Source organism: Solanum verrucosum, unplaced genomic scaffold (assembly GCF_900185275.1).
Source record: "Solanum verrucosum unplaced genomic scaffold, falcon-dt-bn FXZP01000060.1, whole genome shotgun sequence".
Classification (NCBI taxonomy): domain Eukaryota; kingdom Viridiplantae; phylum Streptophyta; class Magnoliopsida; order Solanales; family Solanaceae; genus Solanum; species Solanum verrucosum.
This window is the reverse complement of record NW_026020129.1, coordinates 11,015,439-11,032,573: the sequence shown is the minus strand read 5'-3', so window position 1 is coordinate 11,032,573 and position 17,135 is coordinate 11,015,439. Positions and strand designations below refer to the sequence as shown.

The following is a 17,135-nucleotide window of genomic DNA, read 5'->3' as shown; positions in this document are numbered from 1 at the left end:
TCATTATATTTTGTCTCTGAAAAAAAAATTATCTTGTCACTTTGCCTACTTCTTGTTTTTATCATCCATGTTTAATACTAATCACAAGCAACCCCATTATATTATAGTATAAAAACAAAAGAAATTATTGTGTTCTAGCTTTATGAACACACACCCTACTAGCTAATGAGAAACTTATCATCAACAATATCAACCAAAAAAAACATTTATTTTACATGACTGGAGGTACTATTCTATATTCTTTTATTCTCTTTTTTTTTTTTTTTTTGTGTGTGGTTGCTTTTAGTCATCTAAGTATCTGAAATACACTGACACTATTAATTCAAATTCAGATTGAATAGGATCATTAAGGGGATAAAACATTCACTTGCCAAGAGATTCTCCATTATCAAAGGTCATAAATTAAAGGCGGAGGAATCTCAGTCATCCCATTGAAACACTGGTAGATTTTCATAAGCTATTTTTCGGGTTGCGCTTAGACATCTAGTATTCGAAACGATACTGACACAATTAATTCAAATTCTGGTCGGATAGGCTCATTAAGGGGGATCACACATGCTATTGTCAAAAGAGATTCTCCATTATCAAAGCTTGAACCAAATTAAAGGTGGAGGAATCTCTGTCATCCCGCCGCACTTCTTGATGATGCTGGAAGTACTATCTAGCTGATTCACTTTGACACTTCACTAGCAATCTGAACTACATAATGATTTGTTGCCAAAGATGTCATGTAGTGGAAATACTTAAACTGTGAACACATTTTATTTATATAGTAGTAGTAACTTGACAATGGCAGTTAAATAAGCTATGTACAGAATAATGGATAAATGCTAAAAGTTGTTCAATCAAACTTCCAAGTGAACAATAATGCCGTCTTTGCTTCAGTTTATGGCCTATTTACAGGTTGTTGCTACTGAATACTGACAGAAGAACATGTCAAGTCTTGGTTAGCTCATCGGGCGTGGTGCAGTTAGATTGCAGATCAGAATGATTCTGTAATGACGCCAACCAGGAATCAACCTGCAAAACAAAGAAAACTTCTATAGCATGTAACTGGATAATGAAAGGAATGTAAGGAATCTATAGAGAAGATTTTAGTTATGGGAAGACAACATTCTCGAGAGCAAAGCACTAACACGAATAAACAAACAGGCTTATTATAACATGCTACTTTGACATCTATGTTACTACTTTCCTGATAAATACATGTGTTACTGTTAGACGTACTCGTAACATCTGCTTATAATGATGGACTTCTAACTATCTAATCGTTCATGAGGTACTAATTCGAAAAGACAGGATTCCGATAAAGCATTCATGTCCAGAGAACAAGGCAACACTTTTAGTGTACTACTAACAGACAGTTTGTACTCCATCAAATCATGCATAGAAATAATGGAAAAGATCATATACACAGAGAGGTGCATATGAATTCGCGTTTACTCGAAGGTCCATTTATGAACTTCAAACATCAACACATGGAAGAAGATACCATGACTAGGTACTTGCAGTAGATGATCCAGATACAACCATTACCTGTATTTTGGAAGCACTAGAGCATTCATATCTCAGCCCATGACGAGTTGAAATAAAAAAGCAATATCGAATATCACCGTTGTCTCGTGTCAGACAAGGCATGGCTCCAACTTCAACAACATCAGATAGGAGAGTTGAGTCTTGAGGACTCAGATCTGCATCATGTTTAGTAGTTATACTCAAATGTATTCATGACATAGCCTCTTTGTTGTGTTAACAGATATCAGAAAATTCTTCATTGTGTTAGTTGATATCAGATTGTCCAAGTAAATAAAAGATATTATGGGTGTCTATTAAATCAAGAGAAGATAGAGATGCACTGGCTCATGAGGAATTAAAAGATACGCAATTAGAATCCCAGCATAACCTAATAGAGATATACCAAACAGAGATGACAATCTCTACATCAGATGCATGGAGCTTGTGATTAATTATGTATATGCAACTAAACGGTCAGCCAATCCCGGTATAACTCAACAGTGAGCTATACCAAATAGAGATGACAATTTCTACCTTTACCATCTGTGCTTTTCCTATTCCACCTACTGACCTACATACATGAACAGGGGAGTTGGAGGATGAGTTATTCGAATTTCATCAAACCATATAGACTGTGGGGCAGGGGGAGGGTATCATATAAGTTATTTAGACATACCAACACACCATCTCTACCTAAAACGAATAACTATTTCACTCCATAATTTTGGATAGCTGCAACATTTCAACTCATCTTGCAGCCTCCCTCCTTGTGTCTTCACATCTTCCACCACTATCTTCGACATTCTTGTGTCTGTTTCCATTCACCCTCTTCCTGTTTGTTCGCCCATTTTGCTCATATTTATTCTTAATTGATTTTGAAACTTTGATGTTGACAAAAACTTCACCCACCTGATCACGAGGGGTGTGTGAGGTTGAGGGGCAGTGTCCCTTTGGGAGGTTGAGGGTTTGAATTTCCATCTCTAATAACTAAAATCACATAGAAGTCAATCAAAATTTAAGAGACACTATATGAGCAAATTTGACGTCCATCATACTACAATGAATACCATTAATCAGCATAAGCTTACAAGACATCATTTAAGATTTCTAGACTTTCCTGATAAATAGTTGGAAGATTCAGCCTCCTATGAGGAACTCAGAATTGGCCAATAAAAGGAAGAGGCAAAACACAGAGAGTAATGGTACACCATTAAAAGTTTGGAATAATGCACTTGCACCAAAATAGAGCAATACCAAAAAAAATACGCGACACTTGAAATTGAAAGTTTCAGTATAATTACCTATGGATGATGAATACAAGAAAATACCCGATCCCTGAAGGACAAGAAATTTAGGAAGCCAGTCATCAACTTCAGTGTCATCATCGATTGGAAGAGGTTCTCCTGGTAAAGCCTCCCATCTCTGTCGATCAAAAGCAAGAATAAGATTTTCATAATTTAAGTCTGATAAATCCTAGAGATAACAAGAAAAGGACAGATGTTGGTATTTCAGTACCGTTCTCAGATACAAATAACCCGACATGCGAGCAGACTGCAGTATTTCGTTAATATGTTCTAATCTGTGAAGAGAAAGATATATACAGATATATCAGAACTCAAATAAGAGTACTGCTTTAGACAAATCCATGATTTCTCAATAAAAGAAACTGGAGGTTGTTCCAAAGGATGCCATCATATTGATAACTCATATGGGATACACTGGGTAAGTTGTTGTTAGGTCTTTTCTCATCAAGTAGAAAGCCAGTCATACCATGTTACAGTTACATCTCAACTTTCTACTACCTAGAAATACGATATTATTCACTTTCCCAATGTGTTATTTCTTGTTTTAAAAGCATGGACCGGAAGTGTCTTAATTCATTGAAGAGAACTCTCACGGCAATATCTTGAAGGGTGTTCACATTTCCTTACTCCAAAATTTTCCTTTTATTTATTTCTTTTTATAATGGCAGTGTCCAGGCCAACTTGCGTGCACCTCGACTAGTCCATCAAGTATCAGCTGCCTCCAACCAGCCAGGCACTAGGTAGCTCTGCCATCAAGGCTTAGGTAGGTGGGAAGAATTCATCTAATGTAGCCTCTGCTAGGATTTTTGACCCTTGGTTCCCAAGTTGGCAGATGACAAGAACTTCCTGCTTTCTGTTTTCGTCTCTTATTTATCCAATCAACGGTCCCCGATGGTTCTATGTACCCACATGTGAAGAGGCACTCAGGATGTGTCCTCTTACCAAAGGATTTACATAACCAAAGACTGAAGCAAGTTCATATGTAGAGAGTTTGGGCATATAAGGCAGTTTTATTATGCGTGCATGTCATAGTCCACCTTAGCACATTCTGCACATTATATATATGTGATAGAAAGACTCCATGTTTAAAGGCCAAGTCACCTAAAGAAAAAAAGAACCTGGGCGAAGCTTTTATGCTTTTGCTGTAACCTATGAATTCACATTGTAATTAGTGTAGATAGATATGCATCTATGGATGTGTTCATACTTCACATTACGCTGATAATCTACCTCCAAAGAGATGAAAAAAGATCTTCAGTTTCATTAAGCAAGAGGTGTTACAGTAATTTACTCCATGTTTAAGACATCCCTACATTACAAAAGCATCGTAACGAGAATTATATGACCGCATTAAGCTGCAAAATTTCTTGGAACCTTTTTCCATGCTAAATCGAAGTACAGTCATATCAAAGAGGCAACAACACCAAACACAAATGTGTTTCAAAAAAACTAAAATAGAGGAGCATAAGACATAATGAGAGAGCACAATTAAAGCATCAAAACATACTGAGCTTTTAAATGAGCTTCTCTTTCTTCCAAAGAAGCAATTTCTGATCGAAGAGATTCTACTTCTACAGCAGTTAAAACTACCTGCAAAGTCACAACAAACTCAGTGTTCCTTCAATTCACAAAGATAACGAATGAACTTGAGAACAATTAACTAGGAAATACCAAGTTAGATGGCTAGATCATAAGCAAGAAAAAGCTAGTACCTTTTTCTGGTCATCTGTACCAGATACCCAAGGTAGCTTCCTGGGGCTAAACATATTCAACATTGATACAGAACTTCTCAATTTTCTTCAAGTCAATCTATAAATAGATCTATTCTAACAGGAAAGAAGCGAAGAGATAAAGGTGAGATTAATTTTGTTAAGATGACACTTTTTTCACTTTAAGAATGTTTAAGTTAGATGTCAAAGAAAAAAATGCATCCAAATCTACGGACAATTCTGGTCTCTGAATAGAGTTCTCACCAACTATTGAAGCTTGAAAATAATCTCTCAGAAAAATTCTAGTGCTCGAGGTACACCACCATGAAGTTAATATTTTCCAGCAAACCCACAAATCGGTGACTGGATAAAGTACAACAAGAATTATCAGCAAATCAGCATTTCCAAGTAATAAACTGCAATCTGCAAATGGAAGACAACATATACATGTCTAGAAGTTTTACAAGTGCTTTCATTGGTGTGTTACAATGAGAGTATACTTTCAAAGAGACTCAGCAAATATTTTAGAATACAACACAGGATTTCCTTTTCTTGTGGACATAAAGTTTTGCTTCCTGATTCTGACAATTGATTCAGAGCTATTTACCATTGATATAGAAGTGCCTTTCAAACAATGTAGCAGCCCCAAGGCTTAGATCAAATTGCAATGGATTAGGGAATTGTGAACTAAACATGGTATTTAAGTAGAGAGGGGTAGAAGGGGGGCCCTGTTATCCCCGAGTATTGAAAGTTGCAGTTGGTTCAAGATGTTGGCCCAAATGGACTTTTCAGTCATAAAAAAAAAAAAAAGTAACATGCCCTGTCATGGCCGAAATCCATAGTAGCTGTCAGGAATCAGTAAATAGTGGACATGCCTCAGATTTGGAGTGCAGAACAGTATCTTGTAAGCATTGGCTTGCTTGGAAGAATTATAATGGGCCCGAAAGTATTTTCTGTCTAGCACTACGCTAATAGTTAAATAGCAGGAGAACAGCTCAATTATTATGGATCAATTTTTTAAACTGTACCTTGACGAGTTAAAGAAGTTTATAAATAGGGATCACATCCACTTGCAATAGGATTTAATGTGACGATTAAGAGGAAAAAGTTTCCACTATGCAACTCCGCATATAAAAGCAAAAGCAAGACCAATAGGTGGATCTACCTACCAACTTCCCATTGAAATCAGGAACCACACACGGAAAAACATTTGCCAAAGAAGTTAACTAACTGCTTTCACACTCCATATTGCTTTAGACTATGTCATTTTATCCATGTCAACTATATGTTCTACCCCTCCCACTACGAATGACCCGACGGCACGCTACATCCAGAGTTCTATTCCATTTTCAATAAGAAGACCACCTTTGAGCTTAATTTCAACCTCTGTCCTTCATAACTAAAGTTTCTAGAGTACAATCATTGAACCATAAAACTTCTCCAAAGTAACCTAAAAGCTATTACTAGTACCCAACTATGAATAAAACATGACCGAGCATATTCCCCAACACAATCAATCAACTAACTACCTCTCAATCCCAAATCAGTTGGAGTCGGCTGTACAACTCATCAGATGATTCATTATAATAAAAACATTTTCTTTTGCTTGTAATGTCATTCTACCCATCCCAGTAAGAATGACACAATGCTACATCAAGAGTTCTATTCCAATTCAATAAGAAGGTAACCGTTGAGCGCTTTACCTCAACCTCTGTCTTTCATAACTATAATTTCTAGGATACAATCAGTGACATCTCTTTCGAGCCAACAATCTATCGCTACCCCACGAAGATAGGAATAAGCTCTGCATACATCCTACCCTCCCCACACCCCCACTAATGGGATTACACTGGGTATGTTGTCGTTATAATCAGTGCAACACAAAATAACTTGAACTGTAACCTTAAGCTAGTATCACTACTCAACTACAAATTAAACATGGTCAATCATAATCCCCAACACAATGAATCAATTAACTACTTCTCAATCCCAAATTAGTTGGATTCAGCTCTACAAATCATCATACTTAAACTATTTCAGCTAAAAGAAACTAAAATTGGTTCAAAAAATATAAGAGAGCTAATAATTTCTGGGATTAGGGTAATTATTAGTAAAGTTCAAGTCTTTATCTAAATTAACTACTTCTCGATCCCAAATTAGCTGAGATCAGTTCTCCAAATCATCATAATTAAAGCATTTCAGCTAAAAGAAACAAAAATTGGTTCTAAAAATGTAACAGAGCTAATAATTTCTGCGATTAGGGTAATCAGTACTAAAGTTCAAGTCTTTACCTAAATTAACCGAAATTACTCCATGAAACAAAAGCAGAAACAGCTCTTCAACATTCTCAAGTTGCACCTAACTGGAAAAATCATAATTAATGGAAGAAATTGCAACGAACCTGTATAATTAATTAGGCAAAAACGAAGGTATGGAGAGACGAAGACGAAGAGAATACTTGCTATGATGGATGTTATGGTTGTTAAGTCATCATGTTTGGTCCCCGTTATCTATCATTTGTGACGTTGACGTTCTATAAGAATAATATTGAGATTAGTTATGATTAAATCATAATTTTTTATTTTAGAATGTTTAGTTTTGATGTATAAAGAATCATTTATCTTTATTTATGTTAATTTATATACTATTATAATGTGTTGGATCAATGCCCTAAATTAACGAGCTCGTGTTTAAGATGCTTAACAAAATATATGATTCTTCTTTTAAGTATGTGTATATTTGAAAATATTTGTGTTTGTTAAAGTTTTAGTTATTCAATAATTAAGATTAAATGGGGATATATAGCTTGGAAACACTGAACAGAAGTTTATTTACTTGAAAGGCTTAATCAAACCTTACTAGAAATTAAGCGTGCGTATATTTGCAATTAATAAAAGCACGTGAACCAACCCTTCCAAGTGAATATCCGCCTCGAGTCACAGACTAAAATAGTGGTGTATTATCTTATTTTGCGTTGTGAAATCATTAAGGTGACGGGCATTTGCAAAAGAACGAACGAAACGATTTGCAGATTGAATTTTATATTCCTATATTTATTTTATTAAAGGCATCCTCGCAAAAAATTAGTACTATTTTGTTTTGAAAAAAAATTCTCCTTTTTTTTTAAGAAATAAATAAATTATTTGCGGTTATACTGTTCAGAGTATTCTTAAATTTTTGCATTAACATGTGTCAAATACAATGATTTAAAAAAAATAGAGCACCGTTCATTGTATTTAAGCAAAAATAATGAAGTATTAGAACAAACCCAGACGCCTTAACTAAACTTTTTAATTGTTGTTGGTTAACCTAAATTATTCCGGGAGAAAACAATACCAAAGTTTGATGGAATAAAAGGATATTCAAACTTAAGCTTCATATAAAATCTTACTGCGTTTGATTTGATTATAGGACAAATTTATACCATCAATCACACAAACTAGGGTAAACTTCATTTTGTGTTTCTTCAACTATGATTTCAAATTTGTCACTGACAGTGGAAACAAACACATGAAGAATCTATTTTACCATTATATTCATATAATCTCAATAAACTTAAAAATTATTTGGAAAATGAATAGTTATTATTGTTCAGGGTAAAATATGAAAAAGGAAATGTTTTTCAAAAAAGCATAGTAAGAAAATACGCACAAATGAAGAACCAAGAATTAAAAAAAAAAAAAAACTAATTTTGCAGTCATTTATAAAATTATTTTTATTTGTCTTTTTTCCTCAAAATAATGTTTGGTTGAGAAAGAACATGGTGTAAGTTTTACGATTCACGAAAACCCAGACCACCATTATTATAGCTTTTTCTGATTTTGTTGTTCGCAGTTCGAAAGCCTTGCCATGAGAAGCTTAAAATAGCAAATAGCAAATAGCAAAACCAATGACGATACATTTCCAGTAGTTTATTTTAAAGAGAGAAAAAAGCAAAAATACTTTCGTAAGGCAAAAGACGCATGCAAATTAGAAAAAAACTGTAGGGAAGAATGGGAACATGATTAAGATAACGAAAAAAAAAGATGGACGTCCATACCAGAAATCAGTGAATGGCATGGTGAGATACGCGTCCAAATCCTTGCCCAACCTAAAGAAGCACTTGAGAGAATAGCATAGCATATACCAGCATTCCAAATATAATACGAAAACAAAAAAAACCCCACAACCCATTAGTAGGAGAGTAATGGATTGCGGTCTCTTTCTGGGAACAGAAAAACAAGAACGAAAGAGGCAAGGGCATAAAGAAAACTCAAAAGTTTTATTGATTAGCTAAAGCGCAGCAAGCAGACAAAACAGAAGAAGATGGGAATATAAGGGGGGGCATTTCAAAAACTCGGAAAAATAAATTGTCTCAATGTGTACTTTCAGGAGAATGCTGTATCCGACTTAAATTTACTGACTCAATTGACTCTGGCATTGCTGCCTCAAATACCTCAGTAGACACATCAGTGTGTGGAAGAGTACCACATTTAGCATCAACAAACTTCTCTTCTTTGACGTCATCATCAGCTCCCATCAAATCTTTACACACAAGAGGAGCAAGGGCATCAGTTTGGCCCACCTCTTCCACAGACAACGAGTTTTCTGCAAATTTACTTTCCTGAGCCACATCCACAACTGTATCAGCTCCTTCATCCATGCTAGTAGGGAGATCTGATTTCTCGGTCAGAACAGCTCCTTCATTCATGCTAGTAGGGAGATCTGATTTCTCGGTTGGGACACCTCCTTCATCCATGCTAGTAGGGAAATCTGATTTCTCAGTCAGAATAGCTCCTTCATCCATGCTAGTAGGGAGATCTGATTTCTCGGTCGGGACAGCTCCTTCATCTATGGAAGTAGGGAGATCTGATTTCTCGGTCAGGACAGCTCCTCCATCTATGGAAGTAGGGTGATCTGATTTCTCGGCTGGGACATCTATGGAAGTATGGAGATTTGATTTCTCGCCTGGGTTCAAACCCATTGGCTCACACAGCTCCTGAAGTGCGGTTTGTGAAAGTACAACCTCCTCAGAACTGAGAGAACTAACAGGGAGATCAGTCCCCTCATCACCCTCTTCTACTAGCCCATCATCCGCCAGACCGGAGCATTCAAGTTTACCATATACTGAACTTGAATTCTCTAATTTAGGTGCAGGATAGGACACACCTAGCTGACCAGAAAAAGTAAAATGTCCACCATTTGTGAATTCAATTTCCTCCCTCCTCTTCTTGTAAAGGGAAATGGCTTTCTGCAATAGGGACACATCATCACATTATTAGATAAGAGAAATTAGACAGCGTGGATTTATGTTTATAAAGGACAAAACTGATTCACTTAAAAATTGGGCAACTAGGTTGGGTAACTATAACCCATGAAAAATTCTGTTCTCATCTCACAAATAAAAATTGAACACAAATACTATCCCGCATTTTCTCCCTTGCTAAAAAACATCATAAAGAGCAAATATCTTCTGCACATAAATGAAATGGAGACCAAGACGGAAGTATGATTGTTTTTCTCCTAAAACAAAGGTGAAACATGATATGTGGAGCGAATAATATTAACAAGACATAACTGTAAGTAACCCCAACAAACATGTATTTCAAGAGTACATAATATAAGACACTAATCCTAGGTAACAGAAGCATAAGCAGCATAGCAACATACAAAATTATTACAAAATAATATAGTTGATAACGGTATTTCACTTCCCAACTCGAAATGCATATACATCTTGCACAAAGCACACACCTGAAAAACAGAATCAGCCACAGTAGCAATGAGTGGAACACTTGAAAATTTGCTGGGCAGCGTTACATTAGATTCTACAGCACCCTGCTAGAAGAAGAATAAATGTTAACTTCCAGTGATGAAAGATATAAATAAACAAAGAAATAACTCAGTTACCCGCTTTACCTCCAAGAACAAGATCTTTGAGTTATTAGATGTCAAGATCTGCTCAACATCCATTAAACTAGTACATTGATCAAACAACTCGGGCTCTGTCAGATCTGCCGAGATATCAAGCTTTTTGAGGTAAACATTGATAAGACTAGCTTCTTCTTTCCCCGATGACTCAACATCAATTGGTAGCTCTTCATGATTAATTTTCAAATCTTCTAGAGTGCTCCTTCCAGGAACACTGCTGGACTGAAAACTGATATCATTGCTTTCAGTATCTTGATCTGTCTTCTTTTGCTCACCCAGAGCTTGCTGAGCCAACTGAGCAGCAAAAGAATTATCTGGGCCCTGAATTGAACAGACCTCCTTCTGTGAACCAGATGGCAGCTCCACACTGGTGCCCCTTATTGGCCCTTTCCATACCTCACCAATTGTCTCCCAACTCCGACTATTGTTAGACAAAGTCCTATTCTGGTCCCAGTCTGGCCTTCCATAAAGGTGAGCGTCTTCACCAAAATTGTTAGCATCCCACCCATGCAATGGGGGACCGCATGAATCATCTAGTGGAGTTCGCCAACCCATTGGGCGCCCATGGCCAGAAAAGCGGTCTGCATCTGGCATATGGTAAGGAACCCCAGGGTGACTCAATTCCATTGAAGGCCTAACACCGAACATTGGTGGTCCGGGAAACTGCTGCATTGCGGGATGAAAACCAACAGGAGGTGGACCATGCTGGAAAGGCATGAAACCATTTGCCAGAGGTGACTGCCAATTTGGAACCCCCTTCCAAGCATTTCCTTGCATTCTTCCTATAGTAGGATCACTAATTCTTCTATGACGGTTGGTTGACTTCCCTCTACTGTCGTCGTCCAAAGAGCCAAACATTGATGGGCTGTCAACCCCAGACCTAAATGGAGGAGGGGGTGGTAAAGCAGACTTTGAACTGCCTGAAAAGTGACTCCCTCTGATAAAAGGAGAAGAATCAGAGGCATTATCTCCATCCATTTGAGATAGTTCATCACCTGCAAATGCATCACCAGCAAAGTCACGATTTCCTCTGCCTTCCTTAAATTCCCTGGAACCACCACCACTTCTCTGTGTTGAATCCTCAACATCAAGACTCCGGCGAACCTCGGATCTATTCAAGTGTCTTCGCTCATTGCTCGCTGAAGTAGGAGATCTATCCACCAACTGCATGGGAGAACTGCGAACATCTGATTTAAGCCGTCGTTCAGCTGAGTAATCTCCAAGAAAGATGTCCTCCTTCTGAATCATTTTCTCTGTTGAACGGGATGAAGAAATTCTCTCAATTGATGCACCAGAACTAGCATAATCTCGAGATGTTCCACCATGTCGAATCCTTTCTTCATAAGGATACTTGGAGTCTTCTTGTTTTGACAGCCTGGTGGGCACAGAAGGCAGAACATATCAATGTCAGATTTTGTTAAAAGTTAAAACTGATCGAGCAAACAGACAGACTGTTGGCAACAGGAAATTAATCAACATTAGCATCACCCATTAAGCAGAAAAACACAAGGTCCAACAAGACAACTAGATCTCTCGCTTGCGATCAAGAAGGTTTTATCGAGCAAAATTATTAAATCCTCTGGTGTGACGCACAAGATCTTTTTGAGTAAGGTAATATGTCTTTTTTGAAAATGTGAGGTAATACCATAAGCGAAACATAGCACCGCTGCTGTTTTTGAAATATTAGCACAAAAAGTCCAATCCTCAACTTAGCATCCAAAAGTTGCACTAAAACAAACAGAAATTGTTCATGAGAAGGCATGAGCAATATAACCTATGATTAAGAAACTATGTGGGAGATCAACAATTCAAGATTTTTTGGTAAGGAATAATACCAAACCAAAAGAGCGGAAACAAAACAGAATAATTTGTATTCTAACTAACTGATAAGTTACTCGAATTTCAAAAGGGATTGAAGCCAAAATTCAGTACGAAGACTACCACTACTAAAACCAAAAGTTGTAATCATAAGTAGCGGCACCATCTTCCTTCACCTATCTCACACCAATATACCTTCAATCAAAACAGGGAAAAAGGCTTCTGAAATGCACACGGAAAAGGTTATGCGCAAATTCGCTAATCACCACTAGCATTCATTTTTCAGTGAGCAACAAGCCCATCTTTGAACTATATCACAGCCTATTAATCACAGTAACCAGAGAAATAATACTAAAGTTATAGGAAAGCCAACGTACATCATTTATAAATGTGAGTTATTCTACAAATCACAGAATCCACACTTTAAAGAACCCACAAGGTAGCTGTTTCATAATAAAATCAAATTAATCAGTTTGGAAAGAACATATCATAAACCAAAAAACATCGCTTTGCTTTGCCAATCCACTGAAACTGAGCAGACCGCATATAAAGACATAGATTCATCTCTGCTCATGGAATAAACATCAGCGACACATTAAATAATCAGACGTAAAAATGAGTTTTAGCATATCACTCACTATGTGCTCACCACGTCATTGTGTTCAGTTTTGGCGTATGTTCAAAAAAATAAGTTCCTAGTTCTCATATTTGAAACTGGTGCAGTCTAAAGAAGTCAACCAAACATCCTCATCATTCAATCAACCAGCTAATATTTTCCTTGGTAAAAACTCTCCAGCCCTACATTGCACCATCTTATTACAGTAAATGTGGTCTCTGGGACAACTAAACACACCTTGACCTAATCTACAATGCAACCTGCTACAACACACAACAGGAAGTGCTGAATAACAATGAGCTCACACCAAGGGTTGTAACAGCAACAAGAACTTGAGAATTCTGGGTTTATCGCCTACACCTCATCTACTTAGCCGCCTTGAGGGGGCAATACAAATTGTAGTAGCTACTAGCCAAAAATAAGAAAAGCACACTTACGTTGGCACAAAAGAGGTTCAAACCTTACAAGGTTACAAACATGGGAGAATAAGAAATCGAAGCATGATTATTCAAGAAATCAAGTAAACAAATAGATGATTTCAGTTCTCGCTCATGGATCACATCTACATTGGCATACAAGAAACAGCATGTAGAAGAAAATTGGTAAATACTTGCCTGTAATTATCTCTTGTAGTATGAGGTCCAGCACTAGGCGAAGTCTTCCACCTGCTTTTTTGTGGAGTAACTTCTGCATCAGCATTCCTCGAGGTAGACCTTCCACGATCAGTGACAGACTCTACTCTAGCACTGCTTATGGATCTCTTCTCTGCTTCAGATCGCTGATCTTTACTGCTTCGAGATCTAATATCTCCAAGGTCCTCTTTATCAAGCACTCTCCTTCTTCCTGGCTCATCTTTATACCTTGCACGATCATAACCAGGGTTACCTTCATGCATACCTGACTTCCTCAAATGCAAATCAGAAGCATGACCCTCATCCCTAGAACGCTTCGCATCAGACCGGTCACCTGAATGGTCTCTCGGAGCACGTTCATCCCCGTACTTGGCATCATTGAGTCTCCTCTTTTTATCACTTTCATCTGCTTCACTACCATCCTTGCATCTGCCATGTCTTTCAAAATCGTCCCGGTGCTTCTCATCCTTGCGCCTTCTATCTCTTTCACTGTCTTCTCTATACTTGATGTCCCTCTGCCTATCATCTCTTTCACCCTCTTCATGATATCTATCTTCATCATGATGACCATCTTTCTCCCCATACTCTCGATACTTATCATCCCCATGCCTGTTATCATTGTCACCATCTTCACGATATTTGTCATCCCTACGACGACTATCTCTTTCACCATCTTCTCGATATCTACCATCCTTGCGCCTATTATCCCTGTCACCATCATCACGATATTTGTCATCCCGGCGTCTGCTATCTCTGTCAACATCTTCCAGGTACTTGTCATCTCTACGTCTATTATCTCTATCACTATCTTCTCGATATTTATCATCACGCCGTTTTCTGTCCTTATCAACATCCTCGCGATACCTATCATCCTTGTGCTTATCATCTTTATCGACATCTTCCTTGTGCTCTTTATGTTTCTCATGTCGCTGTTTTTCACCTTTAGTACGTTCAGACCTCGAAGATAACCGTCTGTCATCGCTCTCATTTATGTCATCATCATATTTATCCCGATCACCAGGGATTTCTCTTCTCTTCCGTGCCCTTTTCTCAGCATCTTTGTCCAAGTCAATATTTGGTACCTCATTTTGGATAGTCCACTCTATAAAGGTCAAAGAGAATTTACAAGATAAAGGTTAAACACTTAGCAATTACCCCTTTAATGAATAGGAATCACATTAACCAACATAGTAGCGATTAGAGCAATGAAGCAATAAAAATAACAATACCAAAAAGTATCTTGATACCATAATTATTTTTACTGGATAACCTCTAACACCAATCTTTACAGGTCCCCCACATTACATAGACTATATGATCCAACAAATAATCCTTCTTTGCCATGACATTACTACAGCTTGGCTTAGTATATCCAAGGAACACTTGCACACTTAAAAGAAAAAATGAATAGTGATGCAATAAAATGTTCATGCAAAGCAATTTCATTGACTAGAAAAATTCAACTTCAAAGCCAAGCTAAAACCCACAACTCAGAGGGGAGAGTAAGATAATCCTCTAACACCAATCTTTACAGCTCTAACATCCAGTTACAAAAAATATCATGTTCACTACATGGAAGCATAGAGGAAATTCCACAAACAAACACCCAAATATACACATTTTCTTAAATAAGACGAGACCAAATGAATGCAATACAAACGTAACTACAGCAGTTCCTCTCACAATTCACCATCAGGAACAAGATCACTCATGTCATAAATGATAGAGACAATCTCCATTTCCTTTGACCGTGTCCTCCACATCTACCAGACCAACGAGAGTGAGGGAGGGATCTCTTTTTGCCTTATTTCCATGAAGGGCTCCTAGTTTAGAGTTTAAAACAGTTTCCCACTGTGTACCCAACTCAATTAACGCAAAAAAGAATCATCTAAAATCTGGACAAAATTCACAACGGGATCCTGCTACTCTTATACCAGACATAGAGAGAGCTTCCCCCACCAAAAGGAAAAACAATTTGACATGTGCATCTCCACTGAAAATTCATTATGCAACCATACCTACTTAGATGCTTGAACAAAAGAAGGGTACAGAATTTACTTTCCTGGAGTCACATTGGACCAGAATATTATACCCATTTTTAATCTTGGAAATGTTAGAACTTGAACATGTTAAGATTTCAATTATCGTTTTAGTCTCGGAAATGTTAGAACTTGAACAAGTTATGATATCAATTATCGTTTTCTATTAAAATTATGTTGGGATATTCCTAGAAGGTAGTAACAACAACTCACTAAAACCTAAGACAGTAAGCAATGAGCATGATCAAGTCTTCCTATAACCAAATTAAACATTCCAATAAAGCAAATACCACTCAAATAAGTTACCTTACCAGCAGTTTCTCTACCTTTTTTGTTCTGCTTTTCTTCACTAACATCACCAGATTGAGACCCTTGTTTCTTCACATTGTCAACATCATCGCGCTTACTCTCATGACCCTTCTTTTCCCTGTCTGACCCTCTCTCCTTTTCCTTCACCTCCTTGGAATCCTTGCCGTCTTTTCGACCAGAATCCTTCTCAGATTTCCTCTTTGACTCCACTCTTCCACTCTTACTCTCTTCTTTTTCCACCAATGAGGCAACATTACCTTCTTTCTTACTGCTTTTACTTTTGGAATCACTTGAGCTCTTTGTTTCCTTCCCCTTAGAACCCTTATCTGCATCAATTTTCAAACTTTCTCCCTTCAATGCACTATCAGCAGCACCATTCCATCTATCAGCACCACCACTACCCGCCTCTACCTTCTCTTTCCGACGCTTGGAAGAAACATACTCCTCCGAAGCATCACCATTTCCATACCCACTTAGATCTTTACCATCCTTACCTTCCTTAGATTGGGAAGAATGTTTTCTCTTCTCACCAGAACCTGAATGGATTGAATCCTTAGAAACCCTAGCCAGACTATCCTCCTTACTACTCCTCTCTTTCTCCTTCTCTTTCTCCTTGGTTTTCATTTCCTCATCCGAATCCGAGTACGAATAATCCCTACCCTCCTTCGGACTATGCTTACTCTGCTTATGCGATTTATGCTTTGAACTCCGAGGCATGACTGTAAATATCCCAAAACCTAAACCTAAACCTCTTTTTTCAATCCCTTAACCTCCGAAACCCTAATTCACTCTCCAACACTCTAAACCCAATTCAAATCTAACAATCAACCGCCGGTTCCCCCAATCAGTAAAATGACACAAACTTCCACAAACCCTAACTCCCTTCCAGTTCCACAACAACAACAACAACAGAACAGCAATTAAACAGATTCCATCAGAATCCCCCACCGCCGGAATGCAACCGATTCGAATCTGCCGGAAAACTCGCCGGAAACTTCCAGAAGGCTCTTGACCTTAATTCTTCGAATCTGTTTTCGATATAGAATACAACAATATAGTGTACAGTATACGTATATAGATACGTATAGAGAGAGAATTTATAGAGAGAGAAGAGAAATTGGGGAAATTTATTGAGAGAGAAGATCGGAGGCGATGGGTATGTTGGCTGCTAAAAATTGAAATGTGGATTCGAATTGGGGTATCACAGATAATGGGATGTTATGTCGAAAATAACCTTGATGATTGTTTGTTTTTACCATAGAGTTAGGGCTGACACCTACTAT

The 17,135-nt window shown here is 37.6% G+C and overlaps 2 protein-coding genes across 9 annotated transcripts; both read right to left on the bottom strand.

Annotated features, from left to right (window-relative positions):
* Positions 1-731: 731 nt before the first annotated feature.
* LOC125827040 (uncharacterized) lies at positions 732-7,007 on the bottom strand. Of its 4 annotated transcripts, XM_049506397.1 has the most exons (8): positions 6,930-7,007; positions 4,793-4,891; positions 4,532-4,640; positions 4,327-4,409; positions 3,031-3,094; positions 2,817-2,937; positions 1,537-1,691; positions 732-1,020 (listed from the first exon to the last, which is right to left on the bottom strand). In XM_049506397.1, exons 3-8 carry the CDS (start codon positions 4,592-4,594, stop codon positions 937-939), a joined length of 570 nt encoding a protein of 189 aa, XP_049362354.1. In that variant the 5' UTR covers positions 4,595-4,640; positions 4,793-4,891; positions 6,930-7,007; the 3' UTR covers positions 732-936. The 4 variants fall into 4 exon arrangements, with proteins under 4 accessions (XP_049362354.1, XP_049362355.1, XP_049362353.1 ...); XM_049506398.1 differs by lacking the exon at positions 6,930-7,007 and having other exon boundaries at positions 4,532-4,645; positions 4,793-4,951; XM_049506396.1 differs by lacking the exon at positions 6,930-7,007 and having other exon boundaries at positions 4,793-4,951.
* Positions 7,008-8,770: 1,763 nt separating this feature from the next.
* Positions 8,771-17,033, bottom strand: LOC125826079 (uncharacterized). 5 transcript variants are annotated; one of them, XM_049505380.1, is made up of 5 exons: positions 15,870-17,033; positions 13,487-14,606; positions 10,418-11,813; positions 10,262-10,348; positions 8,771-9,758 (listed from the first exon to the last, which is right to left on the bottom strand). In XM_049505380.1, exons 1-5 carry the CDS (start codon positions 16,567-16,569, stop codon positions 8,883-8,885), a joined length of 4,179 nt encoding a protein of 1,392 aa, XP_049361337.1. In that variant the 5' UTR covers positions 16,570-17,033; the 3' UTR covers positions 8,771-8,882. The 5 variants fall into 5 exon arrangements, with proteins under 5 accessions (XP_049361337.1, XP_049361331.1, XP_049361332.1 ...); XM_049505374.1 differs by having other exon boundaries at positions 15,855-17,030; XM_049505375.1 differs by having other exon boundaries at positions 10,262-10,345; positions 15,855-17,030.
* Positions 17,034-17,135: the final 102 nt, after the last annotated feature.